This window comes from Limanda limanda, chromosome 15, assembly GCF_963576545.1.
Source record: "Limanda limanda chromosome 15, fLimLim1.1, whole genome shotgun sequence".
NCBI classification, from domain to species: domain Eukaryota; kingdom Metazoa; phylum Chordata; class Actinopteri; order Pleuronectiformes; family Pleuronectidae; genus Limanda; species Limanda limanda.
This window is the reverse complement of record NC_083650.1, coordinates 26,273,070-26,296,469: the sequence shown is the minus strand read 5'-3', so window position 1 is coordinate 26,296,469 and position 23,400 is coordinate 26,273,070. Positions and strand designations below refer to the sequence as shown.

The window sequence follows — 23,400 nt, the reverse complement described above, 5'->3', positions numbered from 1 at the left end:
AATCTAAAAAAATTTAAAAAGTGTTATTTACAGAAATTGAAATTTAGATGTCAGGGTGGGGGACAGCTGCTTCCCTATAAATTATGATTTTGTATATATTTAGCTTATCCCTATCTCATTTAGTGTCTTGGGTTTAAATAGACCATAACATATTCTTAGTAAATATCTATGTTTGAATACTTAATTGTTTTTTAAACAGTTTTTCTTGTTGGGGGACCATACTTTGCACCAATTTGGTAGAATGCCCCTAATATGTATATTTCATCCCATTTTTCTTTGTGTATGTTGTTACTAAGATTAGTGAGTATATGAATGAACTGCAAACTTATAGAAGAAAACTCTGTTTGGTATTTCCTCTAACTATGTCCTGTTTGTGTGGGGGGGTAGATGCTGAGCTGACCTTTGAACCCAACTCAACCACTCTATATTCTGGGGAGCACGTTAATCTCACGTGTCACATGAGAGAATCAAATGTCAGTGAGTGGTTTTATGAGTTCAAGTGGAACGACAAACCACTGGTTCCCATCACTTCCACTAACGTGCTCAGGATTCCAGAGCTAACGCCCGACAGGAACGGGGATTATCAGTGCATCGCTCACCACAACAGCTCAGAAGAGAACAGACGGAGCAACAGGGCCACTCTCTCTGTGTCAGGTGAGATATCCAGAGTCCTTGTCCCCGCTGGGAGCTTCACCCACAGACATGTGGAGACACAGGACAAAGAGAAACACAAGTAAAGACCTTCACAAAAGCTGGGACAGTAGAAACATGAAGCTTATTTTCCACATGGTGTCGACAGCCGGACAAATCCTCGTTTCTTCTTCTGAATGCGTCGTTCAGTCTCCACAGTCAAAGCTGAAACACCTGATCTCAGTTCCTGACGTCGACCTTTCACACGGACAGAAAGTCAATCACATCATTCACTCACTTCACTTCAGCTTCTTGTTTGACACAGACATTATAAAAACATTGGAGGAGCAGAGAACAACTGATGCAGACTGTGTTTACTCAATTATACATTATACAAAATATACATTAATAATGTACTAAATGATAAAATAATCATGATTGATTTCTTATTAATTATATAGATATTATTAGTTGTTATTGTAATGGATATATACTGAACCTAAAAAATGTAATAATGAATTGATCTCTAATTTACATTGAAAATATAGATTTTTGCTATTTTCATGGATTTATACTACATATACTGTGTTGTGCAATAGGAGTAGACTTGACGTTGGCTAATTATTAATAATCATGAAATATGATTATTAAAATAAAAATTATCTATCAAAAATAATTAAATTATTAATTGAAGATGATCAGTAATCAAATAACAATAAAACCACTAATGAGAAAATAGGAATTATCAATTAGAAAGTACAAGCTATCAATTAACAATGATAAGGTTATCAACCAAGAATAATGAAAATAATTAGTCAAAACAATAAAATTATCAATTTAAGAATAATACTATCTATATTAATAATTGAGAAGGGGGGGGCACCACCCTGGTTTCCAAGGGACCAACGATGTCAAGCTATAATTATCAGTCTCATAATGATAAATGTCAAATTAATAATGTCAATATTTTAATATTAACGATTACTTAATAAACAGTGAAGGCTTCTAAGTTCGAGCACAGGCAATCATAATCCAGCTGCAATCACATACATATGCACAAATAATCACAGACTACAGATACTTTAATTACAAAAGTATTTATTAAAAAGGGGAAATAAAGTTATAATGTTATTCAATGATTTATCATTTTAACAAGCTCCGATATTTCAAAGATAAAAACAGCAGCAGCACTTATCACAATTCAGAAAATACATGTAAAACCTGCGGTCTACCTATGTATGTCTGTCTCTATGTGTGTGTGTGTCTGTGTCAAAGTGTCTCTCTGTGTGTGTGTGTCTGTGTGTGTGTGTGTGAAATAAAGTTAGTGTTATTTAATGATTCATCATCTTAACAAACTCCCATATTTCAAAGATAACAACAGCAGCTTATCACAATTTAGAACACGCATGTAACCTCTGGTCCATCTATGTGTCTCTGTGTGTGTGTATCTGTCTGTATCTATCAATGTGTGTGTGTGTGTGTGTGTGTGTGTGTGTGTGTGTGTGTGTGTGTGTGTGTGTGTGTGTGTGTGTGTGTGTGTGTGTGTGTGTGTGTGCGAGAGAGAGAGAAAAAGAAGGGGCGTGGCGATGACGCGTAGTGACATCACATCTAAGATGGAGGCCGATCATGATTCGTGGAATCAAGGCCTAAAAACTCTCAAAATGGCGGATTGACTACAAAACAAGATGGCGGAGCCGTTATGAATTTAGAGCCAGGATGGGAGGAGAGAGAGAGCGGAGGCGTGGCAATAATAGACTCAAAATGGTGGGTTAACTTGCGTTATTCAAGATGGAGTCTATGTTAATGACACCATGTGGCCGGAGCGCACACTGGTGGTCGTCACATGAATTACACAAAGGAAATTTTAGACAAAGAGAATTCTTATCTCTGCTTGGCTTTGGGGGCCGAATGGTTTCCAGATGTGTTCAGCCTCTCTAAGCATAGATTTAACTATGTGACATGAACTGTATTATAAATACAGATCGGAAGTGTGTATAGGTCGGTTTAGAAGGAGAGAGAGAGAGAGAGAGAGAGAGAGAGAGAGAGAGAGAAAACATGTAAGGAGAGTTCAAAGAAGCTCTTAAAAATACGCCTGAGATGAGTTAACAGGGATTCACCCCTCAGCCCTCAAGCGAGCGTTGTGGGCCGAGGTTCTGATCGGTGAAATCACTGCAGACTCACACAGACGTTAACAGTGCGGGCGGAGGCGCTTCTCGCGGCCCTATTTACTTGCAACACAAAACATTGCGATCAAACCGGAAACCGGAAGTAGCGGCTCGGAGTAGTGGCCGGCTAAAACAATGGAGCACGGAAGTTCCATCAACAAAATACACTCAAGTATTAAATCAACACGCTACATATTAAAACTAACATCTGCCCAGATAATCAAGTCTCTTACTGTACAACCCTCGCGGTGTGTCTGCACCTCGGCGCGAATGTGTCGGGGGCCAGTGAATCACGTGGTCTCTCTCACGAGCGGAGCTCCGGAGCTCGGCCGCTGGACCGGACAAGGAGCGGATTTTCTCGTGCCCCGTGACGGGATGAACGTCGCGCTTCTGCAGGGGACGGCTGGTTTGAAGCCGTTTGTAGATCGTTGGAAAAACAAAAGTAAAGTCCGTGGGGAAAATGAAACAGTTTGAGATCGTCCAGCGAGCAATTTCCTGTTTGATCTTTCCAAGTTAAAACAGGAAAGGTCCTTTCCAAAATAAAAACGTCGACTAAGATAAATGAATGAAATGAATTGAAACAAACATCTTATTGCCTCCTTAAGCAACGGGAACCTCTGGTCAGACCTGAGGAGGCCTAACTGGAACGTCAGTGCTGGAGTGAAAAAGAGCAGTTAAGAGAAAAGTAGTTCCCTCCTTAAGTTGCTGGAACCTCTGGACAGACCCGAAAGGGCCTGATGGGAACGTCGGCATCGGAGGAAAGAGAGAAAGAAGTTAGTTGCCTCCTTAAGTTGCTGGGTTAACTGGTGAGACCCCGGGGGGGGTCCCGTTGTCACATCAGCATCGGAGTGAAGAGAGAGATTTCTGTGATTTCAGCCTATTTAAGTCATGTTCTAGGTGACTCCCCCCTGGGAGGAGGGGTCAGGGGTCAGTGTGGCCCTCCAGCCAATTGAGTTGTCAGGATTTGGCCCCCAGGGGCGGGCTTACAATGGGGACCCAGGAAGTGACCTGCTGCCACATGGTGATAAGGGCCCATGCTGGATTTCTAATGTAAGGGGTTTCCCGAGCCTGGCCTAAGGTTTTACGACTCTTTGTTCTATGTCAGATCACTGGGCCTTGCCCAACAACTGAATTATTTAATTTGATCATGAATTTATTCTTAATGGAAGTATTATTTTATCCATGTATACTATATAACTACATATACTGAATTATTTAATTTGATCATGAATTTATTCTTAATGGAAGTATTATTTTATCCATGTATACTATATAACTACATATACAGAATTATAAAATAATGATGAATTGATTCCTAATCAACATTGAAAATATGTATTTTTTAAATTTTCTTTAATACATTTATACTACTACAGATGTAAAGATTAATAATGAATTGTCTCCTAATTAAGGATGAAGATATAATTTTTTGCTAATTTAATAGCTGCTTCACTACATACACTGAGTTTCATAAAGTATTAATGATGGATACTAATTAATGATGTGAATATTCTTTCCCGAGCAGCACACAGACCCAGAGCCACAGTGAGAGCATCCAGGACGTCCATCCCAGTGGGCGGCTCTCTGACTCTGACCTGTTCTGTGGAGGAGTCTGCGGGTTGGAGCTACGACTGGTTCACACGTTCCCCAGACGCTGAGGAAACCGCCATCGCAACAAATCCTGTGCAAAACTCTCTGAGCATCTCACAGGGAGGCAGCTACTGGTGCAGGGGAAGAAGGACTCACTCAGATTTCTGCTCAGAGAAGAGTCACGTGCATCACATCGACAGAACCTGTGAGTAGCACGCTTTCATGACTGGCTACGACGAAAACAGAACCAGTCAGCAGCAATATTAACCAGTTCTCTCTGTTGGTTTGATATTTGTGTTTGAATGTTCAGTGTCACACAGAAGCTTTGTCGTGCTGCAACACAACTGGAGTCAGATATTCAGCGGTGAGACGATCTCTGTCAGGTGTGAGATCCAGGGAGGAGGAGACACCCAGTGGGAATATGAATGGAGGACAACAAGCTCCCACCAACCAGTCACTGGTCCAGACACAGCTCCCACACACAGTGAATACAGGCTGGGCACTGCCTCTGTTTTCCACAGTGGAGAGTACTGGTGTAAGGCCAGAGCGGACTGGTATTCCTCAACAGAGTGGAGTGAGGCCTTCCAGCTGAGAGTAACACGTACGTCCAATCGTCTTTCAAAACCTCCACGAGGACGTGACGTCTTCACCTCTTTCTATTGGTTGTTCTTGGCAGGATTACGTAAAAGCTACTGAACCAATTTCCGCCCAATCCCCAGAAAGCATCTGGGTGTGGACCTGAACTGGTCCACATGTAAACCAGCTAATGTGGCCCAAATACCTTAAAACCAACCTGGGTCTTTCTGGCTCACATTTGGTACTCTAGGCAAAGTGTGATCTGGATGTGGACCTCAAGTGGTCCATGAATGGTGAACATGGCTCAAACAGCACATAACACATGGGGGCCTAACCCTAACCCTTGTGGTTGACACACGGTATTGCTCCGGCTCATCTGTGGCCCGGCTCTGGCAAACAGCAGTGGACTGCCCCAGTGCCATCACTCCATGAGGTGTGTGGGCTGTTTGCCAGTGTGACAGTGTGGGACACATCTGGTTCAGAAGCCTTGAGCTATGTGGGGATCAATGAACCTTTTACATGTTGACATTCATCATTAGACCTTTTTTCTCTTATATATTCCACGATCAGAACTTTGTCCTCTACGGAGTGAAACTCTGCTTCATACGCTTTAATCTTTTTCTCCATTTAATTTGTCTTTTATTTTCTCTCACACACTTTGAAAGCCGATAAACCCAGGCCCAGGCTGACTGCCGATAACACAACCATCACAGGAAAGGGAAGCGTAGCACTGAGCTGCTCTGTGGAGAACCCGTCTGAGTGGAGATACGACTGGTTCAGAAGAACCTCAGCCTCCTCTTCAGCTCAGATCCTAAGATATAATGAAACAGATGATGGAATCAGCATCTCAGAGGAAGGCATCTACAGCTGCAGAGGACGGAGAGGAGACACAACCTTCCTCACAGAGGACAGCAACCGAGTCACAATAGAGAACAGAGGTAAGAGTCCGTTTAGAAATCCAAAGACTAGTCACCTCCGCTGTGGAGGTTATATTCTGTCCCTGGACGTTTCTTTCTTTATTTGTTTGTCAGCACGATTACGCAAAAACTACCGAATGGATTTCCACAAAACTTGTGACAGAACCGATGAAATTTAGATGGAATCCAAACATCCAGACTTTCTTTAACACAATGTAACTTTGACTGAGCAACAGCGCCCTCTGCAGCCACACGTGATATTTTTTAATAACTTCAGAGTGTTTCTAACTGATCTCAGTTCAGCTTCACTCTTCAGCTGCAGCTGGTTGTGACAGGTTGTGACTCTCAGTCAGTTCTTCTCTCAGGAGATGGAACCCACTCACCAGAGTCACAGAGAACAGACGCTCAGGGAGAGAAGGAGGAAACTTTCTCCTTATTAAGTCAGAGAATCATCACATTAACTTGGAAGCTGCTGTTTTAAGGTTAAAAAGTTTCACAGTGTTTTGCTTTAAGATTGTGTGATTCTTTTTTGATTCTTTCCCTGATGAAAAGATGAGAGGACTGGTATCTGTACAGTTTGGTGGAGGGAGGAGCTGTACTGAGCCATTCTACTTTCTTCTGTTCTCTGTTTCTATTTGTGATCAGTTTCCCACAAGGCGTCTGTGGCCCTGCAGCCTGACTGGTCTCTGGTCTTCAGCGGTGAGACGATCACTGTCCGGTGTGAGGTCCCTGCAGATGTACCAGCTGAGTGGGAGTATGAATGGACCAAACCCAACTCAACTACGGTTCCAACACACGATGAATACAGGATTGTCAATGCGTCCTCGTCCGACAGTGGAAGCTACAGGTGTTTGGCTAAAGACAAGAAGAACTTGAATTCCATGACCGAGTGGAGCGATGACGTCACATTAACAGTTTCTGGTGAGAAAGACCGAGTTTTGAGAACCTGGCAAATGTCTCGTTCAGTTTATGTTCATATGCGCTGATAGGAAATAGAATACAACAAAACAGTAACGAGGGATGCATCGATTCAAAAGCTGAACATCTTACTGATATTTATCTCGTTGTTGCGATCAGCCTATTGACGAGTAAGATGACGTTCACCGATGTTTAGATGTTATTCTCATCTGGGAGGAAACAAGTGCTGTTCAGAATCCAAGTCAAAACATCCTGGACACAAACGATCTGGGACCAAGGTCCTGCCGATACTCGACCAATCGTGAGTCAGCCTCAGCTGTCAGTCACGATGTTTCATCCGGTTTTTATTTATAACGTCAAAAAACTAATTCAGTTCAACTCAAAACTTGAACATACATCAGAGCTACAAGAACGTCCTTTCCTCCTGAGATAATTTGACCTGTACTGCAGCCAGCCACCAGGGGGCGAACTCACTGTTGTGGAGCTGTGATGTCGTCCATCTTTATATACGGTGGATGCTCAGCACCTTTAGACCAGATGGATGTGGGCCACTTCAGGCAGTGATGCGGCTCCTCTAGCTTTCCTGTGGACAGAATGGATCCGAGCCGAAACTCGTCCACTTGTTAAAGAGCTAATGTGGCCCAACGCTCCCAAAACACACCTGGGTCTTTATGGTGAACATGCGGCGCTCTAGGCAAAGTGTGACCTGGATGTGAACCTAAAGTGGTCCATGTGGTGAATATGAAAATAGATCTAAACGAATCTGGGCCACGTCTGGCAGCTTTGGTTAATGTACGGTACGGCTGTGGCTAACTTGTGGCTCTGATGTGGCAAACAGGTGGTATAATCTGGACCAAACCATTCTGTACTTCTGCTTTTACTGCTGTTTTAGTTTGTACGACTGCAGAAGACTGAAGGAGATACATGTTCTACTCATTTCATTCAACTCACATGAAATGGACTAAATGCCAAAGTGTTTTTAACATTAACAGAAAGACCAGCGGCGAACCTGAGTGCTGACCACAGAGCCTTTCCAGTAGGGGGCAGTGTGCTCCTGACCTGCTCCGTGGGCCCAGCATCACCTGGATGGAAGTATTATTGGTACAGAGGTAAGAAAACCTCGAAGCCCCGGAGGGATGAGGATTTCAAGTCCCATGGACAAAGTGCTAGTGCCTCACGTGAAGGACTGTACTGGTGCAGAGGAGGAAGAGGAGATCCAGTTCACTACACCCAGTACAGTCACTCAGTCAGGATTCATGGAATCGGTGAGTGAGGAGAGAATCCATTCTGTGTCCATGACTGTTTGTTGAGATTACGTAAAGGTTGATGCTGATACAAGCTGTTATTCTGTCTTTACTGGTGAATATGAACAGTCCACAACAGAGCTGCTGCGACTCTTCAACCCAACTGGCCGAACACATACAGAGGAGAAGCCGTCACCCTGAGGTGTGAGATCCAGGGAGGAGACTCTGAGTGGGAGTATGAATGGACAGCAACCAGCTCACATGCACCTCCCAACACAAAGGAGTTCAGGATCAGTCTGGGGTCAGATCTGAGCGGCAGCTACTGGTGTCAGGGCCGACTGAAAGGTGCACGGCAGAACTCCACAGGATGGAGTGTTCCCCTCACGTTGTCTGACGGTGAGTCAAGTCATATTTACTATTAAAATATAGGTGTTAAAGTTTAAATATAACAAAGTATATATGTGTTCAATGCACATGTACAAAAGAGAAGCCAAAATATCACGGATACCAGCCATCTTTCACTTTTCAGGTCATTTAGAGCCAGAGTCTGTGAAATCATGATGGAGGGGTGGAGCTGGGTATCGAGGTCCCGCCCATACATGTGCTCGACCAATCACGAGTCAGAGTGAGCTGTCAATCAGGACATTTCACTGTTTTTATAGAATCAAATAACTAATTAAAACCAAACTGATCAAAAACATGAACACGTGAACAAACTCAAATCAAAGAAAGCAGGCAGCCACCAGGGGGCGGTGTTATAGTTTGGCTTCACTTTTGGGGGCAGTCATGTCGACGGCTGAATGTGAAGCATCCAGAAACTGCATTGGTTCCAAAATGAAACAAACATGAAGACGTGTTTTTGACGATGTTCCTTTTCAGCGGCTGCACCACGACCTGTCGTCACTGTGTCTCCGTCATGGCTGACTCCTGGAGCCTCCGGGACTCTCACCTGTGGGGGGGGTCCACATCCCACTGCTGGGTGGAGGTTCTACTGGTACAGAGCTGACACCATTAGTTTGGATCCAGTCCGCAGACGTCGAGATACATTTCACGAAATAAGAGAAACGAGAATGTTACCTGCATTAATCAGGTGGAGATTGCACACTCCTGAGTTCAGTTATGAGCTGCTCCCAGGAAGCGACGGAGGAACTGAACAAAACTCCTTCGTCATCCGAGGCCTGACGGAGTCAGCAGGTTATGCATGTCGAGCTGGAAGAGGAGACCCCGTGTTTTACACTGAGTACAGTGAGACAAAGTGGGTGTGGCCTGTAGGTGAGTTTGTTTCTTTCTCTTGAAGCAGATGTTGTCCCTTCAGTCGCTCAGTTACTTGGGCAACTTTACTTTGGCTGGTTCCTCCAGCTGATTCACTTTTAGAGGTCATAGGTCAAAGGTCAAGACAGATACAGGGTTAGAGAGACAATCTGAAGCTTATATTGATCAGAGAATCATTCCCAAAATCTATTGTCACATGAAGTTATTTTTTTGTGTGCATCCTATAGGACTGACCTTAAGTTGATATTATTTATGATCATATGCTAGGACTGACATCATCATGATGTCACTGTGATGTCACTGTGATGTCACTGTGATGTCAACAAACGATGTCGTTCTTCTGACGTTTCCTCTGTAAAATGATGCAAAGTCTAAATTGACTCTTTAATCTGGAAACATTAGAAATGTATTCTGGTAATATTATGACCTTATTCCCCAAAACCAGATGTGACTGAGATGGAGTCTCTGCTGATGGCTTCACGTCTTTAATGCTCAACTAATTTAAACCATTAATTTCTGTTTCACACTTCATGTCACGTTTTTCAGATTCCTATTCGTCAGTGTCTCTCACAGTGAGTCCGGACTCAGTGCAGCACTTCTTTGGTGACAAGATCCGTCTGACCTGCGAGGGAAACTCTGATAAACTGAGATTGTGGATGTTTACTGAATACGGTGTACAAGTGTCAGAGTACGAGTCTCAGGAGAGAAGCTACACATGGAACAAGAATTATCTTTCTTCTGGAGTTTACTGGTGTGAATCTGGATCAGAGATCAGCAACGCAGTCAACATCACTACAGGTTGTAGTTTTTCATTGAATCTATTCACACTGTGCATGTTTCCAACATCCCATAATGTGATTTAAAGGTAGAGTAACTGAAAGTGGGGAGCACTGCCTCCCTTCACTGCTCCTGCGGGAGCTGCACCCCCCACATGTACCAAGGTGCATCACATCAAACATGATCTTATTTACACAAACCACACGTTCAACGCCCAGAATCAGCTGTGAGAGTGTGTCCGTCTGCGTTAAACAAGCAGACATCACGTGACTGTGTGGACGCCACAGCCCACAGCGCCACCCGGAGGCTGTTTCCCTCTCTCTACTCAAGAGGGAGCTCTTTTGGTTGGAGAGCAGGACTTATTGATGTCACATTCAGATTTAGTGATGCTCTCACTCTAAACCCTGCGCTCACACTCAACTCTCCCCTGCTTGAGCTCAGACGTCCTGCTCTTGAAGCCAGGGCTGTGTATTGAAACCAGATGTTTTTCCAGCGCACACACAACGTACAGCTCATGGACGTGAGCAGCAGAATTAGACAAAAAGTGCATTGAATGACTTTGGCTCCACTTTAACATCTAATATTTAGACTCAAGCTGTTTATATACGAGCTGAATTATCACGTTGTTCACATTGTTGATGGTTTTTTAACTGTTTACAGATTCAGATCGTGTTCTCCTGAAGAGCCCTGCCCATCCTGTGACTGGGGGACAGTCCGTTACTCTCGGCTGCTCATGGTTCGGGTTAGGGTTCTCCATAATCCTCGATTCCAACTTCTCTTTCTACAAAAATGGGGAACTCCTCCAAAGTGATGTCAGAGGGAAACTGGAAATCTCATCTGTGTCAAAGTCAGATGAAGGTTTCTACAAGTGTGAACATTCAGGATTCTTCTCACCAGAGAGTTGGATGTCAGTAAAATGTGAGTGTGATCAATATGAGGTAGAAAAGGAGTCTCCAGGTTGAGAAGTAGATTAAAATCTTTTCTACTCAGTATTTTCACTGAGACGGTTTCTAAACACCAGGTCCACTTGCTCAATACACTTATAAAACATTTTCACTTATTTGTACACATATACAAAGTATTTCTACAGCTACAAACGTTTTTTGCACATATTAAAATATTTCTTCAACTACAAAACTTATTCATACAGTTATGTTTTTTCACATCAAAATGTCTGCTGAAGTGTTGGTTCTATGTTTGTCCACATCATGGATCTTTCTTTGCTCCTCACTGCTCCTCCTCTGATCAGTGACTCCTGCAGCACCTCCCTCTACGTCTCCTGTGCTGCTGGTCGTTGGGCTGGTTGGAGGCTTCACACTGATTCTCCTCCTCTCGCTGCTGCTGTTGTGTTGGTGCAGGAGTTCAAAGAGTGAGAGCTGCTCTGGTTCAATTCATTTAAATCAAACTTATTCCAAACTATTTTGGTTGGAGAGCAGGACTTATTGATGTCACATTCAGATTTAGTGATGCTCTCACTCTAAACCCTGCGCTCACACTCAACTCTCCCCTGCTTGAGCTCAGATGTCCTGCTCTTGAAGCCAGGGCTGTGTATTGAAACCAGATGTTTTTCCAGCGCACACACAACGTACAGCTCATGGACCTGAGGAGCAGAATGTGACAAAAAGTGCATTGAATGACTTTGGCTCCACTTTAACATCTAATGTTTAGACTCAAGCTGTTTATATACGAGCTGAATTATCACGTTGTTCACATTGTTGATGGTTTTTTATCTGTTTACAAATTCAGATCGAGTTTTCCTGGAGAGCCCTGCCCATCCTGTGACTGAGGGACAGTCCGTTACTCTCAACTGCTCATGCAGGGTTCCCTGGCTTTCCTTGAAAAAAAATTCCATGCTACCTTCTAATTTTCCAGGTACCATATTAAGTGATGATCTATAAGCCCCTGAAGCTTTCCGCCCCCATCCGTGCCCCCCTCCCCTCACACACACAACCCCCTAGGCATCTGACTACTTAGGCTACTTGATTTAAAAGATGTGCCAGTCAAGTCTACATTGTAAATGCTTAGAGATTATGTCTTGTTGATAATATCAATACATGAAATAATGCAACAAGCTGTAGATGAGCAACAATTTATTGAACTGGAACTTTGAGACACATGAGCACTGGGATATATATATGTTCTCTCTTCCACTCCTCTCCTATGTCTTTTTTGTATCATTTTTTTAAAGAAAAAAACGAAAAATCACAAAATAGCTAAAAGTAGATATAACAATGAATGTTACAGAATCGAGGTTTTGATCAAGACTAGACTGGTCATGTCAACTAGTATTTAAGTAATGTCACAGCCTAATGTGAAAATGTATTGGTAGTTAGCTAGCAATGCAAGCTAGCCAACACTAGCTAGTTCGTTAGCAAGCTGAATGTTGGTAAGCAAGATTGCACTGCATGTGCTTGCTAACCATCCTTAATGAATCCAAATTCAAAACAAACTCCCCTAAATGTGGTGAATAACACGGTTTTAGGAAAAGTCAATGAGTGAAATACATAGTGTGATCAAACATAGTTCTAGTATTTTAAAAGCAAGGTAAAAATTACCTCAATAATTCTAGTGTAAGCTGCTAGCTAGCAAGTTGCAGCTAGCTAGTTAGCAAGATTGCACTGCTTACTAACTAACGTTGATAAACCCAGGTTTACTACACAGTTAAAACACAGCTAATTACATTTGAGGATAAACTTGCATAAGAAGTTTCACTGTAGATGTCAAGGCTCCCGTGTTGGCTGGGAAATGCATGTATTTGACCCTTCTATTGAGATCGCGAGGTAACGTTTCTCGGCTATTATTCCCGAAGTCCAACAATCCGAAACTATACTTTTAAAGTCCCTATCACCAGGTTGCCTGCATCAAATTCCAACATCCAATATACCAGATAGGATGCCAATAGCATGCTCTACAACATGGGATCATCCATTTCTATCTACAGTAAAGCTGTTCACATGTAAAGGGTTTTTATAAACTCATCTTAATTATGTGCTCAATAGTTTCATTTTATTACTATTTTACACATCATCCAATAAAATTTTCCAGGACAACTGTTTCAATTTCCATGTAAGTGTTCACTTTTGCTCAGTTTCCATGACTTTTCCAAACCTGGAAAATGAAAAAATAAATTCCATGTTTTCCATGGTTTCCAGGTACCGTGGGAAAACTCGATTCCAACTTCTCTTTCTACAAAAATGATGAACTCCTCCAAAGTGATGTCAGAGGGAAACTGGAAATCTCAGCTGTGTCAAAGTCAGATGAAGGTTTCTACAAGTGTGAACATTCAGGAGTCTTCTCAGAGGAGAGTTGGATGTCAGTAAAATGTGAGTGTGATCAATATGAGGTAGAAAAGGATTTTCACGAGACGGCTTCTAAACACCAGGTCCACTTTAATAAATTAGATTAAATTTGGTTATCAAAATAAAATATTAAGTATTAATATTAAAAATATTAATATTAAATCATAACTTGGATTGATTAAAGTCACCTCGGGGCACCACCCTTCAAAGGAGGGGAAAAAATAGCCAATTTATCGATTAAGTCTCATAAATGTACTGACTACAAATTTGCAACTTCGATTAACAATTAAATTAATAACTATAATCAAAATTACAATATAGATAGTTAGCTAAGTTGAAGGATATGGAGTTCTTGACAGTGTAGAGGATGGCAATATCCACTGATGCAACATTACTGAAAGAACATTTGTGAAAGAAAAACATTTATTATGAAGATAATAAAGTATAAAAACCACAAATTACTAACGGTAACAACCTACCGTTAACCGATAACTTACTGAACAAAGATGTGTATGCGAGTGTTTGAGTCTCTGTGAGTCAGTGTGCTTCCAAAATGTTGGCCAACCTAAAGATAACGCCCCCCCCCCGCCTTTTTGAAGTAGTTTTCGGACAGGTAGCGCGGGGCAGAGATAATTAGGTGAAGGATTATGCTTGTGCTTGAGTTGGTTCTAAATCAGAGAAATAGTGTCGACTAAAATGCAAAGAAAGACTGTGAAGAGCCTAGCAAACGAACATTACTGTCGAATAACTTATAACAGAAGTATCACAACACAAATCAAACTTATAAACACCACACAGAAACAAATAAACAGTCTTGCTTAGCGCAGTATAATTATTAAGCCCAGTTGTGTTACCCGTCCGTGAAAAGGGGAAAAAGGAAATTTCTGTGCAGTTCTCAGTTCTGTGAAGTCGTCTGGCTGGTTGTGTGGTTTCTGCCTTCGAGGTTCTGTTGAGCTGTGCAGCTCAGACGCTGGTTGAAGTTTTCCTGCAGGACATCGAGTCGCTGCTCAGAGTTTGGTAGAACTTGGGTTGCAAGGAGGTGTTGTGCAATAGGAGTAGACTTGACGTTGGCTAATTATTAATAATCATGAAATATGATTATTTAAATAATAAAAAAATATTTTATTAAAAATAATTAAAAATGATAAGGCTATCACTTAAGAATAGTAAAAAAATGAATTAGAAATGATAAGGTTATCCATTAAGAATAGTAATAAATAATTAATGAAAACAATAAAATTATCAATTAAGAATGATACAATCTGTAATTATTACTTATCGTAGCGGGGCACCACCCTGGTTACAGGGACCAACGAGTCAAACTATAAATATCAGTCTCATCTGATAAAAGTTAAATTAATAATCTCAATATTTGATATTAATGATTAAATAATAAACAATGAAAGGTTTTAAGTTCAAGCACAGGCTATCATAATCCAGCTGTATTCACATACATATGCACAAATAATCACAAGATACAGATACTTTAATTACAAAAGGATTTATTAAAAAGGGGAAATAAAGTTAATGTTGTTCAATGATTCTTCATTTTAACTAACTCCAATATTTCAAAGATAACAGCATCAGCAGCACTTATCACAATTCAGAACACACATATAAAACCTATAGTTTATGTATCCCTGTCTGTGTGTGTGTGTCTGTGTCAATGTGTCTCTCTGCGTGTGTGTGTGTGTGTGTGTGTGTGTGTGTGTGTGTGTGGGTGGGTGGGTGGGTGTGTGTGTGAAAGAGAGAGAGAGAGAGAGGGGTATAGCAATGACGCAGTCACATGGTGACGTGGTCTTGTCACATCCAAGATGGCGGCCGATAATGATTCAAGGAATTATTAGGGCCTAAATACTCTCAAAATGGTGGTGACTACAAACAAAATGGAGGTGCCGCTTTGGAATTTAGAGCCAAACGGGGAGGAGAGAGAGAGAGGAGGCGTGGCAATAATAAACTCTCAAAATGGTGGTCTAACTCGCGTTATTCAAAATGGAGCCTATGTTAATGACACCATGTGGCCGGAGCCCAAAATGGCGGTCGCCAAATTACACAAAGGAATTTTCAGACAAAGAGAATTCTTTATCTCTGCTTTGGCCCTGGGGCCGCATGGCTTCCAGATGCGTGCAGTCTCTCTAAGTATAAATGTATCTATGTGACGTGAACTGTATAAATACAGATCGGAACGTGTGTGTAGGTAGGTTTAGGATGAGAGAGAGAGAGAGAGAGAGGGAAGGAGCATGCAAAACACGCTCTCAAAAACACCGTCAGAGACAAGTTTAACATTTACTTTACCACTCAGCACCCAAGCGGCGTTGTGTGCTGAAGTTTGACCGGTAAAGTCTCTGTAAAGTTGTTCAGACGGTCACAGTGCGGCCGGAGACGCTTCGTCGCTGCGCTTAAACACTGTAACACGGCTATCATAAAAATAGGAGACACGGAGGTCCCACAAACAAATACACTCAAATAAAGACAATATGCTTAGTATTAAAACTAGTATCTGCCCAGACAATATAAGCCTCTTACTGTACAACCCTCGCGGTGTGCGTGCGCGACTGCGCGAAAGGGCCGAGCTCGCTGCTGGACCGGAAAGGGAGCGAATTTCCTCGTGCTGCCTTGAACGGGATGAAGCTTTGTCTTCTTCTGCAGGGATGTGCGGCTGCTTGTAGCCGTTGTAGATCGTGTGGAAAAAGAAATAGTCTGTGTCTCACTCGTCCCGCGAGCGAATTTCCTGTGCTGATCTTTTCAAGTTAAAATAACAAAAAGTAGTTCTATCAAAATAAAACCTGACTGAAGGTAAAATAGAGGAAATTAAATAAAATGAATTAAAACAAACGTCCGTGAATCGCCCCCTTAGCAACTAAATCATCTGGATAGACCTGGAGAGGTCTGGAGAGGTCTTCAGTGCATGGGTAAAAAGCTGAAACAAAAGTAGTTATCGCCTCCTTTAGTTACTGGGTCATCTGGTCAGGCCACGGGAAGTCTGGTTGCAACTTCAGTACAGGAAAATGGCAGCGAGCTCTGTGGGCTCAACAGTTTTATACCACCTGAGGAGTTCCTGCCTCCTCAGGAAGTGGTCATGGGCTTCAGTTGGCTCTCAGCCAATAAAATGTAAGGGTTACGACCTTAGTGGGCGGGGATTCGACCTCAGTGGGTGTTTTAGGATCACAGTTGGGGTTCTCTTGAAGACACCAGAGATGCTCCCCCACCCGGATAGCTGTGGAATGCGTGGTTTCAGAGTGAAACTGGCCAAACTGGTTTCAGCTTGGTCTCAAAGTTTTATTACCCATTGTGTGGTAGTGAGCACCCTGGTGTCTCCCCCCAACAGAGGGTTCCTTGGTGAGATGAGCTGGAAGCTGCACCTTTTTGCTCCTCTTGAAGAGTTGGATGGAACGAGAAGATGTGAGCTGGAGAACCCAGGCTCCTCCCCTCGGCGATGCAGGAAGAGAGGCTGGACAGCCTTCTGCCCTCGGAGGGATTGTAGAAAGAGATAGAAGAGAGGGAGAACTGGCCTTATATCGGCCCGGGACCTCACAGGTCCTGGGCCCAGATGGACCAATAGGAGTTGACCCTTGTGTCTCTGGTGGCTTTTCACACCTCTGTGTGAAGTTGAGGCATCCTGTGAGACTGAAGGCCAATTTATGCCTCTCCGTTTTTTCTATTACGGACAGATAAGACCGCCCTATCCGTCGTGAAACGCCCTCTCCGAGTGCTTCGGACAGCTTTTCGTACACGTCTGATTTTTCTAACTATCCGTCTTCATGTTGGAGACCCGATGGACCGCTCTTGGCTGTGATTGGTCCGCGAACGACATCATTTCCGTATGACGTCATTTCCGTATTTCCGGACCTCAAACTTCCTGTTTACTTGTAGCAACAAACACGAACACAACTATGATTCTACGATTAATGTGACGTGTGTGTTAAGCCAGCGGAGTTGTCCGGCTGACGGTGGCTCGTTAGAACACTGAGGGCATGTGTGCACGGTCACATACGGTTATAACGAGCTTTCAAAACGGCGCTAGCAGGCTAGGCTAGCCACCATGCTAACTGCGGTGGTAACAGTGCAAGAACCCGCCGTCACGACTTTAATTCCACTTCTATCATGACACTGTTTCTATAATACCGTCAGGTTAGAAGCAAACACTGGATAGTAGTAGTTAGTGTCGGGAGTCCCTGCTGACTGTGTGTGGAGGCTGGGGGGGAGCTAGCTCCGGGTAGCTTCTAGCTACATGTAGCCTCAAGCAGATTCAAGCTGTGGAATCAGCAACACAGTTCGGAAACAAGACCAGAGAACCGCTGCGCTAAGAAACTATAACATCAGCATCTTGACCCGCTGGGTGTCACTTTATTTAGTTCTGTTAGTTGCCATGGTTCAGTGTGTGGGAGGAGCTAACATGTCAACAGAGACACGTGGACTTCTTCTTCCCAAATGGGGTAGGCTTCGCTGAGCTCGTCTTCCATTGCGCCACCTATGGGTTTGGCGGGGAATTGTTTTTAGACGGATAGTCGTCGGAGAAGTAAAAATCAAAAAGACTCTTTGCCACCCGCTGAGACCTCTCCGAGAAACGGACTCGTAGAAGTATATAGGAGCCTTGAGTTCCTTGGCTTTCTCCGGAACAAAGGGACATGCGGTTTCAGGCTTTTGACTCCACATGTAGGCCGAAGAGGAGGCCTTTGGTTTCACTAAAACCCTGTCCCACATTGCACCTATTAAAACATGTCTTCAACTACAAAACTTATTCACAATGTTGTTTTTTTTCACATCATAATGTCTGCTGAAGTGTTGGTTCTATGTTTGTCCACGTCATGGATCTTTCTTTGCTCCTCACTGCTCCTCCTCTGATCTGTGGCTCCTGCAGCACCTCCTTCTACGTCTCCTGTGCCGCTGGTCGTTGGGTTGGTTGGAGGCTTCACACTGATTCTCCTCCTCTCGCTGCTGCTGTTGTGTTGGTGCAGGAATTCAAAGAGTGAGAGCTGCTCTGGTTCATTTCATTTAAATCAGGATAGTCATGGAGCAGAGGTTGAAAAATAAAATCATGTAACGTGATCATTATTGTCTTTTCCACAGATCTGTGTTGTGACAGGTTGGTTCCACTCTCTCTTGTTTCATCTTCAACAAAACAGCAATACTTCTCTTTTTCTGTTTCATTCACTTGTGATTGTTTGACTGTTTCAGGCTCAGCCAGTCTCTGAGAACCAATCAGAGCTCAGACCCAACTCTCCACCACGATGAAATCCAGCTGCCAGTGTACTCGTCTCTTCTCCACGGTCAGACGTCCTTCTCCTACTGAAGGCCTTCACAGCTATTTCTAACTTGTTGCTTTTCAGAAGAACCTAGTCACAAAGTTTCCAATTACATTTCATGTTGATTTGATTTTTTATTGACTCGTAGGTGACGACTGCATCTATGAATCAATCAGAGGAGACACGGAGGAAGGTACAGTATAAAATGTGCCTCCTGCAGAGAAATCCTAAATGAAAAACCTTCTGAGTTCAGGTGGACGGGCAGATGAGGACAGAAATGTCCAACACGATGTCATGACATCAATACACACGCGTGGTTTTCCAACATCTCATTTTAGTCACATGGTCCAAAGACAGACATTTGGACTTTTCAGCTGAGTCTGAAGCAGAGTTCCAGGTGGAAAGGTTCCTCAGACCCGGATCCAGACCAAAGCACCAGAATGTAGTCAGACCCGGATCAAACTGAACCAGGGATCGGTTTAGCTGCGCCCATATAATGTTCGAACAACAAGGACGTTCATTTGCATTGGAACACGTGTGGAGCACCTGAAGCTGGTGATGCTGGTTGTGATAGAGATATTAGAGTGGCAACGAGATCAACTAAATGAATAAAACAGTGGTACTCCACCTTCTCAAGTCGTTTTCTGTCTGATCTTCACAGGAACCCGAGGTGATCCAGAGGAAACGTCTGACTACGTGAATGAAAATCCACATTCAGCTTCAGGTACAAATATTAACAACTGTCTGTTCAGCTCCTGGCTCATGAGCATTTGAAATAAACCTCAACTGACACTCCATCATATCATTATTAAATAGTTCTTGTACGATACGTATGCAGTTCAATTAGTGTCTCAAATTTCAAATCCTTTGTGTAAAACTATGAACGGCCTTGATCCTGTTGTAGGGTTGAAGTATCAAGTGTGTACTTTAGAAATTTAAAGTTATTGTCACTTTCAAATCAAACTTATTCCAAACTATTGTCACGATAGTCATGGAGCGGGGGTTAAAAAATGTATCATGTAACGTGATCATTTTTGTCTTTATTCACAGATCTGTGTTGTGACAGGTTGGTTCCACTCTCTCTTGTTTCATCTTCAACAAAACATCAATACTTTACTTTTTCTGTTTCATTCACTTGTGATTGTTTGACTGTTTCAGGCTCAGCCAGTCTCTGAGAACCAATCAGAGCTCAGACCCAACTCTCCACCATGATGAAATCCAGCTGCACGTGTACTCGTCTCTTCTCCACGGTCAGACGTCCTTCTCCTACTGAACGCCTTCACAGCAAAATCTAACTTGTTGCTTTTCAGAAGAACCTAGTCACAAAGATTCCAATTACATTTCATGTTGATTTGATTTTTTATTGACTCGTAGGTGACGACTGCATCTATGAACCAATCAGAGGAGACACGGAGGAAGGTACAGTATAAAATGTGCCTCCTGCAGAGAAGTCCTAAATGAAAAACCTTCTGATTTCAGGTGGACGGCAGATGAGGACAGAAATGTCCAACACGATGTCATGACATCAATACACACGTGTGGTTTTCCAACATCTCATTTTAGTCACATGGTCCAAAGACAGACATTTGGACTTTTCAGTTGAGTCTGAAGCAGAGTTCCAGGTGGAAAGGTTCCTCAGACCCGGATCCAGACCAAAGCACCAGAATGTAGTCAGACCCGGATCAAACTGAACCAGGGATCGGTTTAGCTGCGTCCATATAATGTTCGAACAACAAGGACGTTCATTTGCATTGGAACACGTGTGGAGCACCTGAAGCTGGTGATGCTGGTTGTGATAGAGATATTAGAGTGGCAACGAGATCAACTAAATGAATAAAACAGTGGTTCTCCACCTTCTCAAGTCGTTTTCTGTCTGATCTTCACAGGAACCCCAGGTGATCCAGAGGAGACGTCTGACTACGTGAATGAAAATCCACATTCAGCTTCAGGTACAAATATTAACAACTGTCTGTTCAGCTACTGGCTCATGAGCATTTGAAATAAACCTCAACTGAAACTCCATCATATCATTATTAAATAGTTATTGTACGATAAGTATGCAGTTCAATTGGTGTCTCACATTTCAAATCCTTTGTGTTAAACTATGAACGGCCTTGATCATGTAGTGGTGTTGAAGCATCAAGTGTGTTGTGTACTTTAGAAATTTACAGTTATTGTCACTTTGTTTCAGGACGACTATGAATGGTGCATCCTCCAGAAAACAAGAGCATGAAAATCAACATTCATCCTTAAACACCTTCACATATTAGACTCACCAGTTTTGTAACAGCTCATTGGAAAGAACGACTTGATCTGGGTTGAATTTCAGTATAAATGAAAAAAAAATGCTGTGATATTTGCTTTTGTGTTTACGTTCAATATTTCAATTGGCTGATATGGGCCTTTTAAGATATGCTCCGATATGAAAAGGTTTATTTTACAGGATAAACAATGTGTATTATGATCATATTTTACATTGAAATTTGTTTTGCCTTAATTCAAGTTCTATATATTCTGTTTTATTTGTGTTTTCTTTCAATTTATCTTTATTTCTTTATGAAATATTGTTTTACTTAAGCTTAACTCCCAATTTTATACACAAGTGATGTTTTTTGCTCCTTGATATCGGTATCTGCATTGGCCCCTAAAAAAATCTTATTCTGTATATTTTTGCCGCAGTCATGCAACAAAAGTTTGAATGCAACCTGTGATGTTTTCCATTCGCACGTATAAATATGTCTTTGTTATTATTCACCAATGACTCAATGGAGGACGATGTCAGAAAGGACCTCGTCTGTCTGTGTATTATGTTCCATATACAGTCTGTGGTTATGTGTGATTATTTCCATGGCTCGTAATTCTCTGTTTGATGAAAACACTCGTCTGCAGACAGTTTAGCTTTTTGTTTTGAAATGTGATGAAATGTAACAGATTATAATTCAAACATATAATTAAATGTGTTCTTTCTTTTATCTTTATTAAACTTTGAAATCCCGGCTGGACTCTGTCGATATATGTCCTGTTTTATTTTGAAATCGCTCACCTTACGTGTCCTCAGTGTGACTTCCTGTCTGAGTGGGAGCTGGTTTCCTTCTGGTCCCACCAGTGTCTCCTCAGCCAGTTGCTCATGTCTGCAGTGGTCAGCTGGTCTTTGCTCAGTGAAGCTCTGCAGCTGATGGATGTTTCCTCCACATGACGTCTCTGCTCTGACCGATGACTCCGGCTTTCAAGAGAAGACAAGAAGGTTTGTGTTTTATTGTGGCAGGAAACTCTTCTGTTGTACATTTAAACCTTTGTCTCAGTGGGAAGACTTTTCTCCCACCTGCAGCTCTACATCATCAGCCACATGGTGGCGCTGCAGCTTTTGATTTATCTATGAATTATCTTTTGCAATAACCTCATCAAACCCTGATGAAAAAGAAATGTAATTGGGGCGTTTAACCTTATACTTTATCATAAACAGCTATAAATGAAAATAAAACACAAATGCAGCCAAATATATAGAACATGAATGAATATGTTCTGCTTATTCTTTTAAATAAATGTTTTTCTTCTGTGTGGATCAACAATTAAACTCTGATGCAACACGTCACTGAACGGCTGATATCTTATATTCTTATCAACCAATAAATCACTCGTTCTTATTGTCTGCTGCAAATTAGCTTTTACTGACATGAGGACATTGTTTTCGCTGCTGTTGTTATTATGTTTGTGGGTTTCCACTGGTTAAACCAGTCTAACCAGTCTTCTTCCTGTTCAGAATCAGACTCAGATGAAACAGCCAATAGGGTTAACTTTTTCTTTGGTGGCTCTGAGTTTTTTTCTTCCCTAGGTTTCTCTGCAATTACCCTCTGTTCCTTGACTAAGTTGGTGACTGAGTCCCACACCTCACTCCTCTCAGCTCTGGGTATACACTTGAGGTCCTTGAATCTAGGGTCCAATGCAGTAGCAATCTTCAGATATGCAATGTTGGCATTTCCCTTGCGTGTCTCCATGTCGTTTCTGAATGTAGACTTGAACTTGGTCACGTAGGCAGGATCATCATCTGAGCTCTCCATCACCCGGGACAGATGGCAAAAAGCAGGCAGAGCCACAGAGCATGAGAAATACTTTTCTCATCCCAAAAGTTCAATCAAATATCTGCAACAGAAAATCAACTCCACTTCAGTCAAAAAAAATTGCATTCACTTACATTATTCAGAAAAATGATCCTCTACATATTCATGCTGCATGCACTCAGACAGGATAGTGAGAAATATGATGTAAAACATACCTGCAAGGCTCCAGTAGCGTTTCCAACCTCTGCAGTTTGTCCATTTCAGCTGTAGTTGGCATGAAAATCTAGGTGTTTGTGGTGAGGACGTCCCTCAGTGGCTGTTCGTTTCTGCGGATGCTTTTAATCATGTCCAGAGTAGAATTCCATCTGGTTTGAACGTCTTGCATAAGCCACTCCTTCTTCTGTCCATTTTCAACTTGTTGTTGCTCTAATTCTGCTGCACTTGCTGGACTGTGTTTTAAGTGCCCCACAACCTTTCTGCACTTGGCCAGGACATTGTCAAACGCACTGTTCTGCAGAGATACTGTGACAGAACACTGGAGACTGTGCGGGACATGATCAACAGGCAGTTGTCTCGCAGCAGCGATCATATTTCGTGCACTATCTGTGCTAAGTGTGGTGACTTTATTTAACACATTCCACTGCTGTGCAACGTCAGTAAAGTGTCCCGCGCATGCTTCAGCATAATGTCTCTCCTCTGTTTTCATCA

At 42.5% G+C, this 23,400-nt stretch overlaps 1 protein-coding gene across 1 annotated transcript; it reads left to right on the top strand.

Moving 5' to 3' along the window:
* Positions 1–362: 362 nt before the first annotated feature.
* On the top strand, positions 363–21,830 carry LOC133020370 (basement membrane-specific heparan sulfate proteoglycan core protein-like). The gene is made up of 11 exons (XM_061086895.1): positions 363–654; positions 4,321–4,590; positions 4,696–4,986; positions 5,627–5,899; positions 6,524–6,799; positions 7,789–8,061; positions 8,170–8,448; positions 8,935–9,065; positions 9,153–9,312; positions 9,859–10,094; positions 21,693–21,830. Exons 1-11 carry the CDS (start codon positions 363–365, stop codon positions 21,828–21,830), a joined length of 2,619 nt encoding a protein of 872 aa, XP_060942878.1.
* The last annotated feature ends 1,570 nt before the right edge of the window (positions 21,831–23,400 follow it).

Excerpts from the sequence above, each read along its gene's own strand:
- LOC133020370 (XM_061086895.1), top strand. The coding sequence starts at position 363 with ATGTCCTGTTTGTGTGGGGGGGTAGATGCTGAGCTGACCTTTGAACCC. Across the intron at positions 4,591-4,695 it reads GCATCACATCGACAGAACCT|TGTCACACAGAAGCTTTGTC; the intron begins GTGAGTAGCACG and ends TTGAATGTTCAG. Across the intron at positions 6,800-7,788 it reads CGTCACATTAACAGTTTCTG|AAAGACCAGCGGCGAACCTG; the intron begins GTGAGAAAGACC and ends TAACATTAACAG.